Source organism: Rhineura floridana, chromosome 8 (assembly GCF_030035675.1).
Source record: "Rhineura floridana isolate rRhiFlo1 chromosome 8, rRhiFlo1.hap2, whole genome shotgun sequence".
NCBI lineage: Eukaryota > Metazoa > Chordata > Lepidosauria > Squamata > Rhineuridae > Rhineura > Rhineura floridana.
The window spans coordinates 47,954,119-47,971,590 of record NC_084487.1 but is presented as its reverse complement, the minus strand read 5'-3'; the positions used below and the strand labels follow the sequence as shown (position 1 = coordinate 47,971,590).

At 43.9% G+C, this 17,472-nt stretch overlaps 1 protein-coding gene across 6 annotated transcripts; it reads right to left on the bottom strand.

Moving 5' to 3' along the window:
- Positions 1 to 5,536: 5,536 nt before the first annotated feature.
- On the bottom strand, positions 5,537 to 16,847 carry PHETA2 (PH domain containing endocytic trafficking adaptor 2). 6 transcript variants are annotated; one of them, XM_061639320.1, is made up of 5 exons: positions 15,965 to 16,194; positions 13,028 to 13,475; positions 12,090 to 12,217; positions 9,369 to 9,497; positions 5,537 to 8,586 (listed from the first exon to the last, which is right to left on the bottom strand). In XM_061639320.1, exon 5 carries the CDS (start codon positions 8,569 to 8,571, stop codon positions 7,777 to 7,779), a length of 795 nt encoding a protein of 264 aa, XP_061495304.1. In that variant the 5' UTR covers positions 8,572 to 8,586; positions 9,369 to 9,497; positions 12,090 to 12,217; positions 13,028 to 13,475; positions 15,965 to 16,194; the 3' UTR covers positions 5,537 to 7,776. The 6 variants fall into 6 exon arrangements, with proteins under 6 accessions (XP_061495304.1, XP_061495307.1, XP_061495303.1 ...); XM_061639323.1 differs by lacking the exons at positions 13,028 to 13,475; positions 15,965 to 16,194 and adding an exon at positions 16,809 to 16,847; XM_061639319.1 differs by lacking the exon at positions 13,028 to 13,475.
- Positions 16,848 to 17,472: the final 625 nt, after the last annotated feature.

The window sequence follows — 17,472 nt, the reverse complement described above, 5'->3', positions numbered from 1 at the left end:
TGCCACTACAGGGGCTTCTACAGATCTCAGTGCTTCTGCGTCTGGGTACCTGGTGGCAAAATCCACCACCACCACTAGATATTTCTTGCCATGCCTTGTGGGTTTGGAAAAAGGGCCCACCAAATCTATTCCCACTCTATAAAAGGGTTGTCCAATTATAGGAAGGGGCTTTAAGGGTGCCTTGGTCTTTACTCCACTCTTTCCCACCTTTTGGCATATTCCACAAGATAGACAATGTTGTTTTACATCCTTGGAGATATTTGGCCAATAATAATGTGCAGCCAATCTCCTCTTGGTCTTTTTTATTCCCAGATGTCCTGCACATGGGACATCGTGGGCTACCTCTAGCAATCTGGTTCTGTATTTGCTAGGTACTATCAATTGCTTCACTGGTTCACATTCATCCTTTCTCTCAGCAGGCATCCACAGTCTATATAAAATCCCATTCTCACACACAACTTGATTCCTCAGTTTGTCAGTGAAAGGAATCTGTTGGGTCAGGACTTGTTCCTTTACCTGCTTCAAACTGATATCTTTATGCAGCTCTTCCCTGAATTGATCTGCTTCTTCCCCAGAGACCACTTGATACAGTTTGTCTTCTTCAGCAGGCCTGCTAGTGGTTGCTATGGTGACCTGAGGCTGGTTAACAGATTCCACCCTGTTTGTTTCAGCCCCCCTTAATATGGCTTCTTTTTCTCTGCCAATTTGCTGTCTGGTCACTACATATATTTTCCCCTGTGCCCCCATAACATCTCTTCCCAGTATTACTCGTTCTTGTTGCTGGGCATTAATACCAACTTTATATTGGCCCTTTCGGCCTCTCCATTCCATTTTCACTAGGGCCACAGGCAAACTCTCTGGTTGACCCCTCACTCCTTGGATAGTCACTGTTTCCTGAGGTAATATTTCTTCAGATTTTATTAAATCTGGCCTCAGTAACGTCTGAGCGGCACCAGTGTCAAGCAATGCCCAATAAGTTGCCCCTTGTACACTCACTTCCTCTCTCAGACTTGAATCAAGGTCTGTTACTTCTGTCCAGTTTATCTGGCAGAACTGAACCTTTTTCGCTGTTTCTAAAGCCTTGGGCTCTGTTTTCACTGTCCTTGTCTGAGCAGGATTACTAATGGGGTTGGCAACCTCACATTGAAAACGTAGGTGCCCCGGTCTACCACATTTGTAGCATAATTTCTCCTCACTTTTAGGGTACACAGATCCACTCTGGGGTGTCCTGTGCCCTTCAGATTTTAATGGAGGACTCACTCGCTGTGGTACCACATCCCTTCTGCCAGCACTATATGGTCTGGGTTTAAACTCTCTTGATGTTTTCCCCACCCAGCCAGTTCTATTGGAGGCGAAGTGATCCGCCATCTCTGCGGCCTCCTGCACAGATGTAGGGGAATGGTCTTTGACCAGGAGCCTTATTTCTGGTGGTAACTGATGGTATAATTGATCCAGTATCATGAGGCTTTTCACCTCTTCCACTGACTGAGCTTTGGCACTACTCATCCACTTTCCAAATATATCCATCAACTTTGCTCCCAGTTCCACAAAAGACCTCCCTGTCTGTATCTGGCAGTTTCTGAAAAGCTTTCTAAAATAATCAGGCCCCAGTCTGAATCTTTTAAACACTGCTTCTTTGTATTCAGCATAGGTGACGGGCCTGTCTGAGGGGAAATATTGGTATACCTCAGCCAATTCCCCTTTAATCAGGTTTGATAAATACTGCATGTATTTATCTTCAGGTAGCCCCCACAACTGAGCTGCTTTTTCAAAGGTGCTGAGGTAAATTTGAGGATCTTGACCAGGCTCATAGACAGCAAAGTCCTTTGGAGTAATTTTTATTTTTGCTCCATCTCTCTCTTTCCTTGTCTCCTCAGAGTGAAATTTCTCTCTATCAAATTTTAACTTTTCTACTTGTAATTCAGCATCCAATGCTCGTTGCTTCTCCCTCTCCTCAAACCCCAATCTCATTCTCTCAATTTCCAACTCCCTCTGTTTTTCCTTATCTGCACCTTCCATCCTCAATCTCTCAGATTCCAACTTCAATCTCTCAGCTTCCAACTCCCTCTGCTTGTCTTTTTCCTCAGCCTCCCATCTTAACTTCTCTCTCAAGTACTCTATATAAGCGGGATTGCTTAAATATCCTTCTGGGGTCTCTTCCCTGACAGGTTGTTTTTGCTGGGCAGTAGCAAATCCTATAAGTGCTACCCTCAATTCATCTACCCCTTTACCTTCGTGAGGTAAATTGAATGTTATGCACTTCTCCACCAGCTCCTCTCTTTTCATTTTTATGTATTCAGCCATGGTGTTTGAGTTCACTCACTCTTTGCCACACACTCTTTGCCAGTCACTCTCACAAGAAATCTTGTTTTGTTATTTCTGTTTGCCACACCACTGTTTTGGATTCTCTAGTATTCGTATCTGGATTCTCTGTTGTTCGTATCCCACCGCTACCACCACATGTGATGCGTCCTTCCCTGGCTCTCCCTGTCAGGTTCCTACCTGCTCGTGGTTACTGCCTGTCTCTAGGCACCACCAGGGACTCCACCAGTCCGGACCACACTCTCTTATGGTTTACCTATCCGCTCTAGCACAGATCTCAACAGATCCCCCTGCTAGGCAACCACCAGTAACGTCCCAATACTAGTATTCCCAGAGACTCTGAATACTGGTATTGTTATTCTCTTCACCGCTGCCACCATTTGTTACAGTTCCCCTTCAGCCTTGGTCATTACCGTACCCTCCCTTCTGGTCTGTGAAACCCCAGCCAAGGATCAGGCCTTTGGTAAACCAAATTAAGTATTTATTACAGATAACAAAACTAACAAGATTAACAAGATTTCTTCTTAAGGCACATAAGCATATGGTTTTACTCAATACTAATCCGAACTCCACCTCCCTCCTGGTAAACAACTCTCTAAACCCCACCAAGCAATCCACTCTTTCTCTTCTCCCCCCAGATTCCACAATTCACCACCTCACATTCACCCAGATTTACCTGTCATCCTTTCATTTATACTCTCAGCCATTTTAAACATTCAGCCAATCATCAAGCATTCTATTGCCCATTCACTCCCCCTCCTCTTTCACTACTTACCATGTATACTCTAAACAACCAGCACTTACCATATATACACTAATATATAGGAACATCACAGGTTGCCCTTGCGCAAAAGAATCCAAGGGCGTTTTCTTCAGGATCTAAATTTGCAGCTCCCTGCCCTTGCTTGGAAGGCTTAACCAAGCCGCAGTTCATGAACAAGCAGTGTGCTGGCATGAGAAGAAAGGAAGCAATGGTGGTCCTTTGGTGCCCAAGTGCTCTGGGCACTCTGTGCTTGGCAGGTCCCTCAACCAAGGTGCAGCTCTGGCACACAAGAGGGAAGTGATAGCAATGCAGAGTGAGGCGTGCATGCAATTCTCTGCCTGGTTTTGTGTGGAGGCTGAGTAGGTTTCCCATATAGAATTGTAGAATCAGAGTGGGAAGGGGCCTATAAGGCCATCGAGTCCAATGCAGGAATCCAAATTAAAGCATACCTGATAGGTTCCTGTCCAGCTGCCTCTTCAATGCCTCCAGTGTTGGAGAGACCACCATCTCCCTAGGTAATTGGTTCCATTGTAGTACCGCTCTAACAGTTAGGACGTTTTTCCTGATGTTCAGTCAAAATCTGGCTTCCTATAACTTGAGCCCATTATTCCGTGTCCTGCGCTCTGAGATGATCGAGAAGATCCTGGCCCTCCTCTGTGTGGCAACCTGTCAAGTACTTGAAAGGTGCTATCATATCTCCCCTCAGTCTTCTCAAGGGTAAACATGCCCAGTTCTTTAAGTTTCTCCTCATGGGGCTTTGTTTCTAGTCCCCTGATAATCCCTGTTGCCAGCCTCTGAACTTACTCTAGTTTGTCTGCATCCTTAAAGTGCGGCGTCCAGAATTGGACGCGGTACTCAAGATGACGCCTAACCAGTACCGAATAGAGGAAAACCAATACTTCATGTGATCTGGAAACTACACTTCTGTTAATGCAGCCTAAAATAGCATTTGCCTTCTTTGCAACCACATCAGACTGTTTGCTCATATTCAGCTTATGATCAACAACAATGCCAAGATTCTTTTCACTTGTAGCCAAGTATCCCCATCTTATAACTGTGCATTTGGTTTCTTTTTCCTAGGTGTAGAAATTTGCACTTATCCCTGTTAAATTTCATTGTTTTCAGACCAATGCTCCAGCCTATTAAGATCCCTTTGAATTTTGTTTCTGTCTTTCAGGGTATACTGTATGCTATCCCCCCCCCGCCGCCCTTTTTGTATCATCTGCAAATCTGATAAGCTTTCCCTGCACCTCCTCATCCAAGTCATTAATAAAAAGGTTGCAGAGCACTGGGCCCAGGACTGATCCCACTTGTTACCTCCCTCCAGGTTGAGAAGGAACACTCTGAGTATGATTCTGTGGCCAGCTATGCATCCACCTGATAGTTGTTCCATCCAACCCACATTTAGCTAGCTTGCTAATCAGAATATCATGGGGCACTTTGTCAAAAGCTTTGCTGAAGTCAATATAATGTCCACAGTATTCCCAGTCTATGAGGGAGGTTATCTGATGTGCTTTACGGACCCTGGCTGTAAACACAGAAGTCACCAGAGCAAAACATTTCCATTGGCCACACCTGGAGGGGGAACGGGTTGATCTGCCCATCAGTTGCAAAATCTCTTTGTAAGCTGAATAAAAAAAACAAAACACTCAAGCTGCTTCCACCAGGTTTTACAATAAAAGGGGGTGGGGTTTGACTAGCACCAATTTCAGAAGAGAGGTAGAGACACACTTGAACCGGCATACCAGCAAGTGTGTTTCCACAGTCTGTTTGGATGCGCCAGCTGTGTCGAGTCCACAGTATGCTACACTGTAGATTACACAACCGCTGAGTACTGAAGGGCTTGAAAATTTGCCATATGAATTTAATAATAGTAATATAAAATTTAAATTTAGTCATCATCGTCATCGTCGTAGTTGTTGTGACCTTTGGGTTGGTCCTAATAAAGGTTTTGCCCAACTGTGAATTTTTGAGTTTTTTCTTAAGAACCAACCTATGTTTTTGATGCATTGATAATGAAGTCACTTCACAGACTATGCAATCATATGCACATTTGGAATTCTGTAGTGCGGTGATGGTGACGAGTTTAGACGGCTTCAAAAGGGGATTAGACAAATCCATGGAGGATGACTATCAATGGGTACCAGTCAGAATGGCTATGTATTGCCAGTATCAGAGGCACTATGCCTCTGAATTCCAGTTGCTGCAGAACAGCAGTGAAAAAGGGCTACTGCCCTTGTGTCCTGCTTGTGGACTTCCAGAAGGTATCTGGTTGGCCTCTGAGCCACTGGACACTGGACTAGGTAAGTCCAACAGGGCTCTAATTATGGTAAAAGTAAGTTCCAGAGAGTTCAATATATGGCATATTCCCATCAGCGTGCAGCCAAAAGCTACTTTTTAAAAAAGTTTATTCAATATTACACTTGAACTACAAAAAACTATGAAGGAGCACTGTATATTGTTTTGAGTGTAAAACACAAGCCATGCAAACACACTTCTTAAAAATGGACATGTAATACACATTTAATGCAAAGCAAATTTAACATTCCAACAAATTTAACATGTAGAGCACCATGAAGTTATTAGCTTTCATTTGTTGTATGAACTTAGTAAGTATATACTGTCTGCTGCTAACATTATTGCAGATCAGCATTCCTGAAGGAAAATTTCTTTAGGTAGATATTGTATATTACATTCTTCCTTCATGTCGTTAACTCTTCTCACTGGGGTTGGAAGTGCCACCTTATTTGCCATGGCAGCTTGATTTTATCATAGTAAAAACAGTTATGGTGGTTCTTTCTCCCCAGCTGGAATAGTCATCTTATCTGGAAATTGCCACTGCCCACAAAGTAACAGCACAGATGGTTATTACCAGCATTGGTCTGAGCCCCTGATGGAGTGGTAAACAATAGTTTTGTTGGCTCAACAATTAGTTATAGTTAAGGCCATTAATGTGCAAGACCATTAAAGAACAAACCTGATCCCGAAGATCAGAAAACAGCAATATGATATAAAGGCAGTGTATGGAGGACACCATAGAACAAGGCATCCAGCTTCTATTGCCATTATTTAAGTTATGGTTCATAGATGACTACAAAACTCACAATCCACTGATTGTGGCTGCAATGGCTGAGAAGTTTAAAAGCCTCTTCTAGGTTTATACTATTCCTCAACCTGCTTATTTTAAGCTCTCTCTTAGTCCATCCGGTATGGCTCCTATATTCAGCTTGGGTTACAATAATTTCCTCTTTCTGTAATTATTGCACAAGAAAGTATTATGGACATTCAGCACTGAATCCTCAGCTGTGCACATTGGACTTTCTGTTAACTATGTAAAAGCCTGTAATACAGTTATGGATAAAACTTAAAAGAGAGCAGAGTGCTTTAGAGAGATACCAAACACAGCACGAGACCATCCTTAGGGTTCTATTGTATACATCAGGAGTGAGGAACATCAGGCCCAAGGGCCAAATGTGGTCCTCCAGGCTTCGCTATTTGGCCCTTGGAACTCTTTCCAAACCACACATCACTGGCCCTACTTTGCACACTGTGTTTTTCCGTGGATGGAATGTGTCCTTGAACTCCAATAATGCCTCTTGCTTGTCTGGATGGAGTGAGGGATGTGTGTCTGCGTGTAGAAACCAGCCTATTGTACAAAGATAAAATTTACATTAATTTCTCTGTCTAATTTGCTTCTGGCCCTGCCTACCACTGGTATATGGCCCTTGGAAGGCTGCCCAGAAGGGAATGTGGCCTCAGACTGGAAAAGGTTCCCCATCCTGGCTATAAATGATGATGCTGAGGATCTGAGTGATTAAATGCTCACACATCATTATTATTATGAAACTTGTGAGAGTAACTGCCCCTAATTCTTTGCTTCTGCTATCCAGTCATGTTGCCTCTCAAAGAGGTTAATTTTCAAAAACTGACTCAGAAAATGTAGAGAAAGCAGAAGAAATTAGGGAGGACAGGGGCGTACCTGGCTTATGGAACTTGGGAGTCAACTTTTTTGTTTTGTAAGGTCTAGCACAACATTTTGACTAAGAGCTGGGAAATTCCTGTGTTTGCCAATTTCACTTGGCAACAGGTGGTCTTAGGCAAGCTACTATTCTCTCTGCTTTGCCCTCCATCTGCAATATGGAGATAAAGATACTAGCCTACCTTATCAGGTTGTTGTCAGTAACCTTTACATAATGTATGTGAAACATTTTGAACATTTGAAATGTGCTATATAAATGACTAGTATTATTAGTCTAGTATAAACCTTAAAGCAACTGGAATATATAGATTGAACGCCATTAATAGAATTATGTGGTATAGGAGAGATTCACAGATTCCTCTCATGTTTTAAGAAGCCACTTGATTCATGACAGCACCATCTTCAGCCTTACATCAATGTTTAAAAAATGTATACCATAGCCTCTTGCAAACATTGCTTGAGTTACAAATGGTATATAGTTAGGTTTCAGGGATATTCTGGCCATTTCTAGATCTCCTGGATATACTAAGTTGCAAGAGTAATCCAAAGCATACATATATCTTCAATTACAGCAATACAGGTTCTTTGGCAATTATGTTGTCTAGGAGCAAATCCACAAGTGCATCAAGAGCGCTGTGAAACCCTGTTTGATGTCCATTTTACCTTCGCTCGTTCTCCCCATTCTCCCCTCAAATACTTTTCCTCAATATGTTCACATTTCTACTCTCTTCTGGCTTTCCAGCCATTCCTTTCTCACTTCTGCTATCTCCTGACCATACCAATCATGCAACTTTGAGAAACAGGCGGTCTCGGGAGACACAGGGCTCTCCTGCACAGCAGAACCAAGGCCTGGAGCAAGCACTCCACCTGCATTGCCGCAAGCTGGTCTTCGGCGAGGAGGTAGAGGTGGGGGCTTCAAATATCCCACATCATGGTCCAAAACAACTCCTGCAACAGTGCAACTATTGTCCCATGTGGAATAACCATTTTCCAAAATGGCAGGGTGCTCCTGGACAGGTACCATAGTGGGATTGGAAAGATGTCTCTTCCGACCAGAGGAAGATTTTTTTGGTGATTTGTGACAGGCAATCAAGCTCTTCCTAGCTTCCTCCAGTTGTTTCTCTAGTTCCTTAACCACTAGCCTCATGTAATCAAAACTGGCTCGTGAAAGTGCCTTCACCCAAGCCTCCATAGCAGCTTGGCAGTCGGCAACCAGCAGATAGGCCTTGCCACCAGTGCCATCAAAGCGGATGGCAAAAGCAAACTCCTCAGCAGCCTCACACAGCTCCACGGTGCAGCCCTCCAGCACAATGAGGCCCAGGGGGTCGCGGCTCTCCTGCTCTTCAAAATAGAAAAGCAAGTTGCCCTTGAGGATGAACCAGCGGCGGTGGTAGGACGTGGTGTGGTGGTGGTGGTGGCGCTCCACACGCTTGCAGAGAAAACCAGTGTGGTCTGCTGGAGAGTTGCACGTGGCATAATGTGCCACGCTACGCTCATTCAGCTTCATTGTTGTAATGCTCCCCTGCAGAGTAAAGAAAGAGGAAATGTATTTAATGGCCACTTAGGAAATGACTGCTAATCTGCTAGCACTGAATAAAGACTCAAGGCCACGTCTCAAAGTTTAAGGTTCACCACTCTACAACATCAGAATAAAGACTCAAGGCCACGTCTCAAAGTTTAAGGTTCACCACTCTACAACATCAGAATAAAGACTCAAGGCCACATCTCAAAGTTTAAGGTTCACCACTCTACAACATCAGAACTATAAAATATGGACTGTAATGCTTTCTGAGTTATTAACTTTCTGAGTTATTAACATCTTGCCTGCTTTATCTAAGGATCTTACTGCAGGATATTTATTAAACTATCCAGAAGCAGACCTCATGCTAAAGTACATAAAAGCCTTATATATATATATGACGGAAGGAATTCTCTCACTGCTTCAAGTTTCAGTCACAACAAAGACAGTGTCCCTTCATTCATATGTGCACAAAGTACTACTTCCAGTGTAGCGTTCTGTGACCCCTGACTTCAAAAGCCAAGGGCACTTTCATGTGGAAATAATATGTGAGGATTAGTCAGCCAGGTGCAAATATATGATGATGATGATTTATTACCATCCCTTCATCCTGAAGTCCAAGGGCAGGTCACAACAATTTAAAATACAACATCAACACAGTTTAAAAGCCTGTTTCTACATCCATTTGGGAAATGTTACAATCCCAAAAAGATTGCTTTAAAAAGTTTTTCCACAAGCAACCCATGGTCTATCTCAAGCAGGCTAAAATTCACAAGCTAAAATACCTTGATCTTGCCTGACTTCCTGAGTGCAACTGCACCTCATGGAGAACAATGGGTCTTGAGAGAGGGGCTGATTGTGTCCAGCTCTGGCTATTTGCAATGACTTTGGAAGGAAGCAGATTAGCAATGACCCTGGAAGGAAGCAGGAGATTTCTTTAACTCAGTACCCACAGAACTGTGTTGAAATATATATGAGGTTCTCTTTCATAAGGAACCTGTAAAGGAATTCATTCTTGTATTCCCTTTATGAACCCCATTAAGCATCCCTGTTTTTAGCACAGGCTGCCCAAGTTAAGGGCGCTTCCATAGTGTCACTATTTTTGGGTGGGATTCAATCACATACCAGCAAATTCAGGTTGTACAATTAAAGCTGATTTGGAGCTTTCGCACAACAAATCCACTACCCCAAAAGATCAGTCTTTTTGAAAAAAGGAGCATCATAAGGAGACACACTGGAAAGTGTAGGATAATACTTGATTTGATGCAACATCACCTAGTCTCCCAGCAAACAAATCAGAGTGAATGCCCATCATATAGCCAACATTGTCTAATCTCCCTACAAACAAATCAAGATGATCAATAAACAGGTTGTCTGGAAGTAACTGTTTTCTTTTAGATGCTACTAAGTGCATTTTAAATATTGTAAGAACAGGGTATATTGTAGAAAATTGTGATGCTCAGAAGCATCTGAGTTCAGCCTCTTATCTACACAGCGATTTACTGTGTATCTGGTGCTACTTGCATCCTCTTTTAATTTGCATTGTTCACATGACGTTGCAGGCAAGTAGAAGCTATCACGCAATTTCCCCCTTTAAATCCTTATTAACCCAATCCCGATATAATCTGAAAAGGGAAGGAAAAAACATCTCCACTTCCTATCTCTAGGGCTTGCAGAAGCTTTGCTCCGATGCTCTTAGGTGGATGTGTCAATTGTTCCCCTCTCCATGCCCACTCCCTCCTCCTCCCTTCTTTCATTACATATCCTCTGGGCAGAGCTTGGAAGTAATTCGTTGCAAGTAACAAATGACTTGTAGCTCATTATTTTTTTGAGGAACGAGTGGGTAATTCCTTTACATTTTGATTGCAATAGAACTAGGAGTAATTTTATTACTTTTGTGGAGTAATTGTAATGTTTCCAGCATTACTGTTGGGCATTACTTGCGGGGGGAAGCAGGGTCTTCTGCTCCTCTGATTCATGGATGAAAACCATGTGCCTCAAACTGGGCTTCTGTGCAGCGTTGCTCTTCCCTCATGCTCTGTGGGTGGGTAGGAGGCAACGAGGGAGGAGGTAGAGAGTGAGACGGGGTGGAGTGGAGAAAACAATTATTTTTAAAAATGGATGGTGGTGGTGAAGAATGGAGTGGAGGGAAAAAGGAGCCAGAGGGCAAGAACAAAGATAGAGGAGGAAAAGGAGGCAACAGCAGAATGGAGATAAAGAACTTTGGAGGTGAAAGATGACAACTTGTGTGTGTGTGTGTGTGTGTGTGTGTGTGAGAGAGAGAGAGAGAGAGAGAGAGAGAGAATACTTTGTTTGCACTTGGCACACAAAGCGACCTCCCTCACCCTCTCTGGCTACTGTGCTGCATTTGCAGTATTTTAACTTTTTTGCATCTCAGGGGAAATGTTTGCTTGGGTGAGTGTCCCTTAGTTGGTGACATGGTAGAGTCTGGGAGGTGGTTAAGTGAGAGAGATTATGCTGGCTGGCTGAGGGGGGGGGTTGCATTTGGTTTGATGTGCAAAGATCTGAGTAGTGGCCTCTGCCTCCCTCCCCACCTCCCTTACCAGCAGAGAGACCACCATTGCTATCTTATGGGTAAAAAGTATTATTCTACTACCTCTGTATGTGTGTACAGTATTTATTTTAATGTTGTTGTAGGCTACTTAAATGTGCAGCAGCCAAGGCCAGCACCTTGTAGGCGTTTTTTTAAAAAAGTAATTGAGATGTAATTGTAATGATTACTTTTGAGAAAAAGTAAAGTAATCAGTTAATTTCAGAGCAATTGTAACGGTAATTATTACTACTTTTGGGCCATGTAATTGTAACTGTAATTTATTACTTTTCAAAAGTAATCTTTCAAGCTCTGCCTCTGGGCTTCACCGCTCTCTCCCATTTTAAAACTAAGCCCCAGACAAGAAATGGGGGTGGGGGTGGAGAGAGAACATCTGGGCGAGGGGGAATTAACATCTAAATCACTCACATCGGGAGCCACTTTTAAAAAAAACAGCCACAACCTCTGTCCCTGTCTCCACGTCATTTTTGATCAAGTGAGTTTATTATTTGCAAGCTATGGGCTCTGTTTCCAGAGTATCTAACCCCCCTTCCTCCCCCAGCCTTTTCAGGGGGATGCTTTCATTGAGAGAAGTGGAGGGGGGGTCTAGTTAGTTTCATTGTTTCTTGTCAATTGCATGCTGAGGGGTTCTTCTGCTTCAGCCTTGAAGCTGGAACAACTGCATCCTACCTGTGTGAATGGAAAACAGTGGATTGGAAGCTACCATTGAGCAAGAAGTGTGGACCCTGAAAACCTATTACACTGGTAAAAGCAGGGTCTTTAGTATGAAGTTAGGCTCCCGTGTGGATAAGCCCTTATAGTGACACTGCTCTATCTTCTCATCTGCTCCTATTCACTGAGAAAATCAAACTCCAATCCACCCCAGTCTTTACAAATGTATAAACATCTGTTTGCACAGATACCAATGGCGCAGATAGGAAAGAGAGCTGTGTACCAGTTATATTGATTAGGTTGTAGTTCTCTGGCAGTTTCCCAGTGTTGAGTGTTTACTAGACTTCATTTCTCCTTGCTATTGATGTCAGTTAGTGCAAAGATGCTGAAAATGGAGTTTCAGCTTTCGACCTGAAACAAAGAATTATTCAACTGTCATTTCAGTTTTAAAATGTGCACATGCATGCATGCACACACACATATATCAGGAACAGAACAGGGCAGAACCCATACACTCAAGAATACAACCCCCACTTTCTCCATAAACATGTGTTCTGGGATGTGATACCATGTTAGGGAGTTCTCGATTGTGTTGATTCTGCTGTTCTTTCTCATGTCTTCAGCACAGCTCCAATGCCATTAAGCCTCACCAAACACAATCCTCTGGCCCAGGCACTGCAGCGGAAGCCACACCAGCACAGTCAATTGACCCCAGGGATATAGCTCATGCGGAATGGTTTTGAAATGGCCCCATGGAATCATAGTCTTAACAGACTGACAAGAGACTTTTAGATCCAACAGATCCCCCATCCCAAAGCAGGATCTAATCCACAGCATGCTACAGGAGGTAAGATTTCTGCACGCCAAGCTGCTGTTTAAAGACACAGGAGCATGATAGCTCCGGGGAAGCCCCATATTCAAGCAGTATGACTCTGGATATCATTTGCAATGGGGCAAGAACAGAGGAGGGCTATTGCCTTCATGCCTCGCTTGTGGGTTTCTTGGAGGCATCAGGTAGCCCAAGGAAACAGAGGCCTGGATTAGACAGACTCATGGATTCAAGCAAGCAAATTTTTCTCATGTACTTATGAGTGCTGCCAATAAAACAAAGTCACTTTCGCTTTGCCAAAATGAAAGCCTTTTGCAGGACAATCTCATCTGCTCCTGCACCATTTCCAGTACTTGCCACTGACCTCTCCCAAGCCAGTTTTGTCTACCTACTGTATGGCTGCATACAACCTTGTCAGTATGCCCCTGAATACCAGTTCCTCGAGACCACAAGTTGGGAGAGTGCTCTGGCACACAGGTCCTGCTTTCAAGCTTCCCACAGGCATCTGGTTGGCCAGTGTGAACAGGATGCTGGACTAGATGTGGCTTTGGTCTGATCCCATACAACTCTTCTTATGTTCTTATGTATGTTCTCTGGACCTGGACTGTGTTATATTGTATGTTCTTCACAACCGCTAGTCACTGTTAGGTGCCATATGAAGGTAGCTGTTCTTCACAACCGCTAGTCACTGTTAGGTGCCATATGAAGGTAGCTGTTTGGGTTGCCAGTGCTACCTTTCCTTCTCGCTCCCTGATGTATGAAAAGCAGATCCAGCTTCTCCCATTACTACATCTCCGTTAGGCAAATGCTGCATCTATTGAATATCTTCCTCTCCTGCAACTGGTAAAGGGAAAAAGCCTTTGTCAGCAAGAAGAAGGTGCCAATTATGGAAATAACCTCTTGCAACCACTGGAACAATGGATCACTTCATTGATTCTGATTTTTCCTTTGGCATGTATGCATCACACCCCAGTTCATGTTATTAGCAGCAATAACAGATGGGGAAAATATTTATAGGAGGGTCTGTATAGCTCAGTAGAAGAACATACGCTTTGTACGCAGGAGGTCCCAGGTCCAAACCCTGGCATCTCCAGGTAAGGCTGGTTGTAGTGGAGACAGAACAGAGGGGAGCGCAGCCCCAGGACTTCTTTCAGAGGAGCAGATGTAACATCATCAGCCAGAATGCCAGGGTCACTGAAGAACTTTCCTTGCTCTGGCAATTGAATGACATGATAATGAGGCTTTCACATTTTAGTTGTGGCAGTTTAGCAGAGAGGAAGTCAGAGAATAAAGAAAACTATCAAGCAGATCCTGGATGCTTCTTTCCTTTTCTTTGATGGGGTGCCAACTTCACACTAACAGTTTAAATGGTCAAACTTCTTTGTGAGATTGAGAGCATTTCAGCTGGATTATCTTTTATCAAAGCTCACTTTGATAAAAATTAAATCTATGTAGTCAGAAGTAAGCAACATCGAGTTCAATGGAGCTTACTCCCAGAAAAGCAGACATGGATTGTAGTCATGCTGCTCCTGATAAATTGGTACCATGCCATTTATGTCTCCTCCTTAGTGTGTCTGCATGTAACAGCAAACAAACAAACACAACCCTAGCTGCTTCTCTCCTCCTCCTTCATGTCACACACATTCCCACACAGAAAGAGAGGAAGTACACACCCATGCATACAGACGCACACAGATTCTTTGCTTTTCCATGGAGTTTGGGTAAAGGATATAGTAGAATTAAAATGATTCCTCTTTAATTTGTATGATTTTTAACAGGGTCCCCCCCGCAAACTCACAGATCTGATGCTTGCCAGCACCACAAAATGGATCCAAAACATAGATCCTTATGGATCTCCACGATTTTTACATAAGATGACAACAAAACAACCAACAAATCACATACTGCATATGCCACCGCAAAGGTGACCTATGTAAACAATAAGATGGTCCAGAAGGATCCATGCCACTGTGGCAGTAATAGAAAGTGCCAGACTGGTTATTTTTACGACTCAGTCAATAGATGTAATCTGTGATTTGATGGCGGAGGGAGACCTGTGGAAAAATTATGCCATTGCAAGAGAATCCACTTCTTGGATCTGGTTGTGTGTGTGTGTGGATGGCGTGTATGTGCACATGAGCCTTTCCCCCCCCTCTCTCTGGTACTTCACTGGTACCCTCTCCCACTCCCTTCTCTCTCACATACACATTCATTCCATTCTCTATCAGGGGAGGCGCCAAAGGGGGGGCACGGGAGCAAACGCCCCCCTCAACAAGGAGCTCACCTCGTACCTAGTATATTTCGGCCACCTAGAAATATATTTTGCCTCTTCTGTGCCCCCCCCCGAATTTTTTTTCTGGTGCCTTTACTGTTCTCAATACATACATCCCCATACACACGCTGCTTCTCTCTCCCTCTCTGTCACTCCTGCAGCATCCCCCTTCCCTCCCCCTTCCCCCCCGCCGCCCGTTTTCCTCCCAAGAGTCGGCTCCCCTTTCCCTCCTACCCTCTCCGTCACTTTCTATTCAGCTGCTTAAAAAGCACATAGAGCTGTAGGGAATAAAGAAGTGGGAAGGAGTGTGGCTCTTCCCACTTCCGCTTTCGTCTTGATGTGTTTTTCAAAGGATAAAACCGTAATTGCTCTCGCCCACTTTGTGCCAAAGGGGGCAGTGCGTGCGTGGAGGGGAGCAGCAGAGAGGCTTCGTGGGTACTGGGGGAAGTCCTCAAGGACAGATTGGTTGACCCCAGATGTAGAGAAAATGATCAACACAGCTGTCTGCGTTTTTGGATTCTCCTAGGTGGGTGTGGCTATGGGGGGCTGTCCTGGGGCTAGGAAAAGACCCTCTACTTCAAACCCTGCAGAGCTGCTGAGCCTGCAATGGACCAATGGTTTGATTCCATATACTCTCTCACGGCCCCATTCATGGAGGACGAAGCTGCTCGCTCCAACAAAAACAAGGGACAAAAGTAGCAATCATCTCTTGCCTTTCACTGGCATTGGAACAGCAGCTTTTGTTGTTCCTCTTCTGGAACAGAACTGAACTATCTGCAAACCACACTAGGAAATTATTCTTTTTATAGACAGACCATCAAGCGGACTGGTGTAATATGAAATTTGATCAGTGGCCAACTGAGCAGAGTCCCTAGTGTCAAAATGCTCACGGGGAAGAAGATCCTTTTAAAGCCTCAGAGCTCAAGATGCCTACATAGTCCCTGTACTGGGGTGGGGAGAATCTCCCTAGTAATAGAGATTGTGGGAGATGGTTTTGAAATCAGGAACAGGCCTTGCTCTTAAAAAGCAAGGAGACATATTTTGTTTATAAGCTTACCTTGTTCCGGTACTGGAAATCTAACATCTTGAAACTTCGTACATCTCGCCATAGCCCGTTATCCCTGCTTTTATTTTATTTTTTTAAAAAAAAAACTTGCTTGTTTGTTTGTCCTCCCTCTTTCTCTGTTGAACCTATTACTGGTGTAGAACAATTTCGTAATGCAAAACCCGGAACGCAGGATCGCCACTGGAGCAGCAAATACAAGGACCCTCCAGGGGTAGCTCTTCAACGATCCAGGTTTTCCAACAGCCTCACATTAAAGAGAGGAGGTTTCATTCTTTTTATTCCCCCCTCCCTCTCATCCCTGCTTTTTCTATCGAGGTCCTGAAAGCCACGTATAGCAAGAATCAGACTGTAAGTCAACAAGTAAATGTTGATTTACCATTACTGGCCTTTATTATTAATCTGTTTCACGACTCTTCCTAATGATACTGTCGTTCATTTATATCTGTGTAATGGGTTCAATAGTTGCATCCACGTATCCCTAGTCTTTGCATTCACCCCCCCCCGATTTCTTGTTCCAAAGAATCTTATTTTTACTAGGGTGAGGGGGTATCTAACATTTATAAGAGGTCTTTTAACCTCTTTAACAAGCCATACTCTGCCCCGAGTGATTGTAAGATCTGGATCAGAGCTAGTCGCAGAAATGGTCAAGCTGAACCAAAGCCAACAGAATGTACAAGCAGCTTCCTTGATCATGCTACTTTATAAGGATCTGTCCTAAAATGAACCGAAATCGCTACATCCATAGCAAGATTATTATCCTTGGATCTTCCCCGAGAGCCCTTCCTAACGATAAAGGACAATTAGTTGAAAGTATGATATTGGAGGTGCCACTAACCTTACAGTGCTAAAGTTGTGCGAAGCATAACAAAGAACATGCAGGACGTGCTTTTTTTTTTTTAAGCCTTTTGTTTCTTGCGTGTACAGCCACAAGAGGGCACCATATTGTAGTACAGTACTACTACAGGACTAGAAGGAAGCTCTTAAGTCAGGAAACAAAGTGCACCGGCTTCCCCAAAGTGCACCGGACTGCAAAGGCAAAAATGCATCGGCTGGCCGCGAAAGGAAAGCTTCCCCAGTGCTTGACATGTTTTAAGCAAGACCCGAACGTGGGGTGGGGCTCATACAAAACCAATAAATTCATATTCCACAGGTCTTGGCAGTGTTTTTCTACTGGAAAGTGAAAGGCATTCTGCATCTGCTCAGAGGCACATATTCCTTCATACAGGCATGTTAAGAACATAAGAAGAGCCTGCTGGATCAGGCCAGTGGCCCATCTAGTCCAGCATCCTGTTCTAACAGTGGCCAACCAGGTGCCTGGGGGAAGCCTGCAAGCAGGACCCGAGTGCAAGAACACTCTCCCCTCCTGAGGCTTCCAGCAACTGGTTTTCAGAAGCATGCTGCCTCTGACTAGGGTGGCAGAGCACAGCCATCATGGCTAGTAGCCATTGATAGCCCTGTCCTCCATGAATTTGTCCAATCTTCTTTTAAAGCCGTCCAAG

What these genes read in the sequence shown, in the direction of transcription:
- PHETA2 (XM_061639323.1), bottom strand. Translation starts at nt 8,571, where the DNA reads ATGAAGCTGAATGAGCGTAGCGTGGCACATTATGCCACGTGCAACTCT.